This window comes from Microtus ochrogaster, chromosome 1 (genome assembly GCF_000317375.1).
Source record: "Microtus ochrogaster isolate Prairie Vole_2 chromosome 1, MicOch1.0, whole genome shotgun sequence".
Lineage (NCBI taxonomy): Eukaryota > Metazoa > Chordata > Mammalia > Rodentia > Cricetidae > Microtus > Microtus ochrogaster.
The window spans coordinates 111,123,691-111,131,320 of NC_022009.1; the positions used below are offsets into that span (position 1 = coordinate 111,123,691).

The window sequence follows — 7,630 nt, forward strand, 5'->3', positions numbered from 1 at the left end:
AAAAAAAAAAAAAAAAATTTTACATAGTAATTATAGTTATCTATACTTATTAAACACTTGTTTACTTATATATTTATGGTACAGACAAGAAATTTTGAAAGCAAAGGATATAAATAATTACTTTTAGCATAAAAAGATTTCTATTGATTCATTAACACTCTTTTCTTCAACAGATGATGAATAAGGTTTTTGGAGGCACTGTACATAAAAAAAGTGTAAGAGAAGATGGAGTTTTCAGTATTACTATGGATAATACATGCTCACTATTCAGGTAATACTTTTTAGTTACATTCATTTAATTTTGTGTCCACTCATACATGTATTCTAGGGTGCACACGTGTGTGTGTGTGTGTGTGTGTGTGTGTGTGTTAAGAGAACAGCCTGTGGGAATTGGTTTTCACCTTTATTAGGCTTTATCAGCCTAGCTATCTTGCCAATCCCATGTATTTTATTTTATATCTGTGTATATTAAACTATTTGTTATTTTTATTTGTGTGTGTGTGTGGAGGTCCGAGGATAACTGGGAGTTCGTTTCTACTTCCATTGTGTGAGTCACAGGGGTCAACCACTTCCCCTTCATAATTAAACACCATTGTTTTTGTTTTTGCCCTAGAGCTCCATCTTAACTACACTTATTTTTTAGGTGTTTTGTGAACAGTTAGGCAATATCTATTTTTTTAGAAGGATGCAGTCATTATATATAATTATTTCTTAATGAATATAAGACGTTATAGAATTTTTATCCAACTGCTTTGATTTCAATGCCTCTTAAGCTTTATTTATTTACTTAGTGTGTGTGTTTGTGCTTGTATGTTTGTTTGAATGTGTTCCTTGTATGTGCATAATTGTTGAGACCAGAAGAGGGTGTTGGATCTGCTGGAGCTGGAGCTATAAGTAATAAGGGTCCTGGAAGAGAAGAAGTAAGTGCTCTAACCACATACCTGTCACTCCAGCCCCATATCTCTTATTCTTAATCTGAAAATCTTGTTCACTGGTTACATAATAACCTGCATTTTACATATATCTCTATTGTACATATAGCTGCAGATTAGCAGCGTTGGTATCATTATTACTGATGTGACAGTGAATTGTTAAGTCATTGAAATATCTGCTGTAAAGATAAAAACCTCAGAATTTAAATGTTGAAATCACAGTTTTATTACTCTGTAATTTTTTTTGGTTTAATTTAAGAGTACCGGCTTCATATGCATTTATTAGCTTTAGTTTTCAAGTTTAAAGATTACACTTTTAGGTGTGAGTGTTGTGAGCGAGCACACTGTGTATGGTGTTGTGTAGGGTGCACGTACACGTGTACATATACGTAGAAGCCACAGGAGAATGGTAGATACCCTGTTTTCTGTTCTCTGCTGCATTCCTTTGAGCTAAGTTCTCTGAACTTGGAACTGGACTAGTAGCCAGGAGATACCTGTGACTTTTCCTGTTTACTAACCCACAGGGTTGGGGTTCCTGTTCCACATGTGGCTGCAACTGACTTTTATGGATACTAGGGATTTGAACTTGGAATCTCGTAATTGTTTTAAGCCACCAAACCATCTGTACAGTTTCTAGTTTTCAGTTTTTATTAGTTGCCCTTTTTGAGATTTAATACCCTTTATTATCTATTTATAATTTAATATTATTATTATGTAAATAATTATATCTATATTTACAAATTCTAATCTCCCATATAGCAAACTTATATTTCTAAGAAAAATGACTGTCTTAGGGTTACTCTTGCTGTGATGAAAATGTGAGCAAAGAAACTTGGGGAGAAAAGGGTTTATTTAGCTTAGCTTCCTACATCACTGTTCATGAACAAGGGAAGTCAGGACAGGAACTCAAGCAGATCAGGGACCTAGAGCCAGGAGCTGATGCAGAAGCCATGAAGGAGTGCTACTTAAGGCTTGCTCCTTATGTCTTGTGCAGCCTGCTTTCTTATAGAACCCAGGACAAACAGCCCAGGGATGGCACCATTTATAATGGGCTGGTCCCTCCCCTATTAATCTCTAGTTAAGACAGTGCCTTACAGGATTATCTGCAGTCTTATGGAGGCATTTTCATAATTGAGGGACCCTCCTCTTTGATGACTCTAACTTATGTAAGTACAGTGATTTATTAATCTGGTTCTTACTGAGTTATTTACATTTATTTACTTATTTATTTATTATTTGGTTTTTCGAGACAGTGTTTAACTGTACCTTTGGAGCCTGTCCTGGAACTAGCTCTTGTAGACCAGGTTGGTCTCGAACTCACAGAGATCTGCCTGCCTCTGCCTCCCAAGTGCTGGGATTAAAGGAGTATGCCACCACCACCCAGCTTCTGTTTAATTTTAAAAATCTTTCTTTCTTTTTTCCTATGTTTAGGGGCCTTCAGAAGGAAGAAATTGTTTTGCTTACACATGGAGACAGTGTAGACAAAGTAGCCGATGGATTCAAGGTTGTAGCACGCTCTGGGAACATTGTGGCAGGTAAAAGTTCTAAATTTTGCAGATTTCACTTTTAAAAAATTTCAGAGTAATCATGAGTCTGTTTGAGATATTTTTAAATAAATAAGTCTTCTTTTAAATTGTATACTTATTTATTTTCCATTTATTGTGTCTGAGGGTCAGAGGACCACTTAAGGGCTCTTTCCTGCTCCTATTTGGATTGCCCTGGTTGAACGTAGTTTGACAGGTCTCTGGCATCAAGTGCCTTTTACCCATTGAGCCAGCTTGTGGACTCTTTCTTATTTTTTGATAGCTGTTGTCAGTGTGGTAGGATCCGTTATTAACAAAGGGAATTATTCAGAAGTCACATAATGCTTTAAAATACTTAAATGAAAAACAATTAATTTATTCATATAATGTATGTGTGTGCGCCCAAGAAGGAATGAATGGTGGGAAAGAAGAGTTAAAGTGGGAGAGTCAGGCAGGAAAACAGCAGCCAATGACCTTGAAGGTGAAACAAGCTTTGGGTGTGGTTTGTGCCTAATCCAGGCTTTAGGAGGAAGCCCCCACTGTGTAAGAATATATATTAGATGTCAGATATTGTTTACATTGAAAAAGCAAGCAGAAGTAGTGAGTCTTACTGCGGTTACTGATGTTGCTATTTTATCCAGGTGTTGAGGGAAGAGGTAATGGCAGACAGAGGTCCAGGACTGTGGTGAGAAAGACGAGGAGAATACACAGATTTAGGCAAGGATAAGTTGGGCGTGAGAGCAAGGGTGTGCGGGCTTTGAGTAATTGGTAGGTGGTGTTGTGAATACAGGCTAGGCATGCTGTGATTTCAGGATTATGTTACCATGAGTAGAAAACAGACTTGGTAGAGTAGAAGAAGGAAGGCCGTATATGCTGGTGAGCAGGGGAGAGCAGGAAGGCAGAAGTGAACTAGTGACATCTGGACTGTGACAATCCTCTGAGTGGACAGACAAAACATTTCTTCCTGGACTGAATATGGACTAGCAAAGGAAAACTATCAAGTTTTAAATATTGGGTTTTCTTTTTTTCTGAGTGATAGGTGGGTAGAATGTATAATTTCTATTAATCAATGGCAAAGAACTCAGGGGTTTGAGTTTGCACATGAAACTCAAGATGGCGTCTAGTAGGCAGTGAGACATGTTGATTTCAGAGGAAAACCTAGGCTGGCAGGATACAAATGAGCCCAAGAGTAAGGATCACTTAAGAGTTTAGGAAAAGCCATTTAAGGTCTGACTATTGACAGCTTTCCTATGTAGAGATAGGACAGGGGAAGCGGGGCCAGCCATGAAGAGTAAGAAGCAGCAAACAGTGAAATAACTAAACCAAGAGTGGTATTTTGATGTCAGATAAAGAATAAAGTGCTTTGGATCTTGAAGCTGCCAGGCGTGGTTTAGTTATACTTAAGAGACGAGACAAATTTCTTGACACATGAATCCTAAAATGAGGATAATGATGCCCATGTAAAGTCTCTAGGCCAGCACCTGTTGCTTGGCAGATGATTTGTTAAGCACTGTAGTCAAGAAAGTGAAACAGTACAGTAAAAATCCCCAATCTGAATATCTGAAATTGTCCATAATCCAAAACTATTTGATCGATAGCTCAAGTTCACAAGTTGCAAGTTTTTTGAGTGCCACAAATTGTAAATTTGCGATCAAAATGCAAGCACACTTAAAATACTGTATAATTTTATACTGCTTGACTTTGATATATATCAGTAAATTTTATGTTTCTACTTGGGTCTCATAGGAAAGGAAACAACAAAATATTTGTGTGCGACTAACCTGTTTCTGAGGAGACACAACAGGCCCTTCTACTCACCCCAGATAGGGACTCCACGACTGACCAAAGTTGGAACTGTCAATGCCCAGTTTAGTGAACTAGTGCGGTTCACTGGGGTTCTGCAGTAATAGGAGTGAGAGGTTGCTTACAGAACAGAAGTGACTCAGACAGCTGCACCAGCACAGCCTGCCCCAGCCGGGGTGACAGTTCCTTAATTGTTCTGAACATCTGTCCAGCCCACTCGTCAGGTTTTGCTTTTTCCAAGGAGCTGGTCTGGTCGCAGTCTTCTTTGCTGCTCATTTTCTGTCACACTGGAGGGACTGCTTTTTTCCCTTTGCTTTCTCTGGTGGTCCTAGGAATCTGAAGAACAATTTCAGGGACTTTGTGAAGCTGTTTTGGACTGTTTACCTTCCTGCCTAAGGATCTTCCTGCATGATGGAATGTTTCAGACTCGGAAACTGTTAAACCATGACATCTTAAACACTTCTGAACCCAAATATTTCTAAGTAGGTTTATTCAGTCTGTATTTGTAGTTAATAGAACTCAAAAAGGAAATATTTGAAAAGTTTGTATATGAAAGGTTTTTTTCTTTTTTTAATATTGGAAATTGGGGGTTGCTGAGTGTTTGGAAGTCATGTAGGACTGAGAACCAAAATTGAGTTGTTTTCTATATTAAATAGACAAGAAAACAGATGTAATTGTAGAGAAGCAAGAATCTAGTAAAAAAAAAAATCTCTGCCCTGTCCTACAGCTCTTTTTTTTTCTTCTTCTTTTTGCTTTCTACTGTTGACTGAGGTTTCTGTCCTGGCCTGTTCCTGCAGCTGTTAATTCCCAAAGAAATCACACAGAGGTCAACATTAACTATAAACTGATTGGCCCATTAGCTCAGGCTTCTTATTAACTCTTATAACTTATATCAGCCCATTATCCTAGTTAGCTCCATGGCTCGGTACCTTTTTCAGTGAGGCAGTTACATCTTGCTTCTTCTGTGGATGGGTTCAGGATTGCGGGAAGAACTTGCTTCTTTTCAGAATTCTCCTGTTCTCATTGACCTGCCTCTACTTCCTGTCTGGTTGTCCCACCTGTCCCACCTATACTTCCTGCCTGGCTACTGGCCAGTCAACATTTATTTAAAATATAATTGACAGAATACAGACCATTCTCCCACACCAATCTGCTTTATAAACATTATAGCAGCATGACTTTATTTAGGCATTTTCTTTCTTTGCAATTTAAAGTAGAATAAGGCATATACATTTAACATAAAAAGATTTTGAAGAATGAATTGTGACTATTGTTGTATCTTCAACATAAAATTGTTCTGTGACTGTTTTCTCCATGAAGGTATAGCCAATGAATCTAAAAAGCTATATGGTGTACAGTTCCACCCTGAAGTTGGCCTTACAGAGAACGGGAAAATAATACTGAAGAATTTCCTGTATGAAGTCGCTGGCTGCAGTGGGACCTTTACTGTGCAGAACCGAGAACTTGAATGCATTCGAGAGATCAAAGAGAGAGTAGGCACATCAAAAGTATTGGTAAGCAGTTGATCACCCTGTGGTCTGCAAACTTAGGTCAGAAATGTTGGAATCCAGGGCTGGATTGCTTTGCCTTGACAACTGACAGGATACATATATAATGGGTGTGTTGTATCACCTTAGAGTCTTTTTTCAGTTATTGTACATATCTTCACTGTATATAGCATTTTAATTATATAAGGTGATAGTGTTTATTTCTTGTTTGTTTTTCTGGTTTGAATTGTTTTCTCTTCATTTTATTTACAGGTTTTGCTTAGTGGTGGTGTAGATTCGACTGTTTGTACAGCTTTGCTGAATCGTGCTTTGAACCAAGATCAAGTTATTGCTGTGCACATTGATAACGGCTTTATGAGAAAACGAGAAAGCCAGTCTGTTGAAGAGGCCCTCAAAAAGCTTGGAATTCAGGTCAAAGGTATTAGTTTATCATGAGAAGTTAATTTACAGCAGCAGTTGTTTCTTCAAGCCTAGTTTCCCTATAAACTCAGTCCCGACAATACCAGAGTTCTCTTAATGGATTCCCAGGCCGGAACTCTAACTGCTGGTTTATTGCTGGTTTTTTGAGTATATGGGCGGTGTAAGGCATATTAAAGGGATATCTCTGTTTTCTTTCTAAGCCTTGACATACTTAAGGTAAAGAAACATAATTGTTTAAAATACTTCTCCCATCTCTCCCAGTGATAAATGCTGCCCATTCTTTCTACAATGGAACGACTACTCTACCAATCTCAGATGAAGACAGGACCCCACGAAAAAGAATTAGCAAAACGTTAAATATGACCACAAGTCCTGAGGAAAAAAGAAAAATCATTGGCGACACTTTTGTTAAGGTACCTTTCTTTTCTTCTCCTTTTAACTTGCCTGGTAGACCAGGATGTCCTCAGCTGAACTCACAGAGATCCTCCTGCCTCTACTGGGGTTAAAGGAGTGCACTACCCTGCCAGGCTAAGGTACTTTTCTTTTAATGTGTGCAATGTTTACTGTTTTATGCAGATTTTAGTGTGTTTTTATCATTATATCAACAAAATTGGCTCATTTTGTTTGTGAAGATAGGTGTGTGTGTGTGTGTGTGTGTGTGTGTGTGTGTGTAGTGTAGTGTATGTGTATGTCTGTACCTATTGATAGGTAGAAACTGTTTTAGTTTAAAAAGCATGCATGTTGCTGAGCTGGTGTTTTAGGCATTTAAGAATGGACCTTTCTGCTGGCATTACACTATTGGGTTTACCAGAGACCAGATTTCAGGGAGTGCTGAAGGGGATGTTCACATATATTTTTGAATCACATATAATGTACATATTTTCACAAATTTATTTTTTGTAGTTTAATGGTCTGATTTCCTAGTTGGTTTGCAAAGACTCAAATGTCATTAACTTTGAAAAGATTCATTTCTTAGAAGACTGTTCTGTTCTGTTTTTGTTGGTAACAGATTGCCAATGAAGTAATTGGAGAAATGAGTTTGAAGCCAGAGGAGGTTTTCCTTGCTCAAGGCACCTTGCGGCCTGATCTAATCGAAAGTGCATCCCTTGTTGCTAGTGGGAAAGCTGAGCTCATCAAAACCCACCACAATGACACGGAGCTCATCAGAAAGTTAAGGGAAGAGGTAAAGGCTTGTGAGAACTTCCCCTAATACATATACTCAGAGCGTTTCCCTTCCCTCCATCCTTTCTTTCTCCTTCCCAGTACTTGCAAAGTTGACTAACCATCACCACAAACTAATATTACATTTCCCTCAGAAGCAACCCGGTGCATCTCGTGCTCATTAGCAGTCATGCTTCAGTCTAGTGGTACCCACCATCTCCTGTCGATGCTAGACAGTGTCCACTAGTCACCTTCAGTCTAGTGGTACCCACCATCTCCTGTC

At 38.5% G+C, this 7,630-nt stretch overlaps 1 protein-coding gene across 1 annotated transcript in view; it reads left to right on the top strand.

The window, feature by feature from the left end:
- The window catches only part of Gmps (guanine monophosphate synthase), a 43,026-nt gene that overhangs the window by 20,903 nt on the left and 14,493 nt on the right, over positions 1–7,630 (top strand). Inside the window, exons 4-9 of the mRNA XM_005344060.2 lie at positions 174–271; positions 2,364–2,467; positions 5,579–5,772; positions 6,019–6,184; positions 6,448–6,599; positions 7,196–7,369. Coding sequence (XP_005344117.1) covers positions 174–271; positions 2,364–2,467; positions 5,579–5,772; positions 6,019–6,184; positions 6,448–6,599; positions 7,196–7,369 — 888 coding nt within the window. The remainder of the gene's footprint in view (positions 1–173; positions 272–2,363; positions 2,468–5,578; positions 5,773–6,018; positions 6,185–6,447; positions 6,600–7,195; positions 7,370–7,630) is intronic.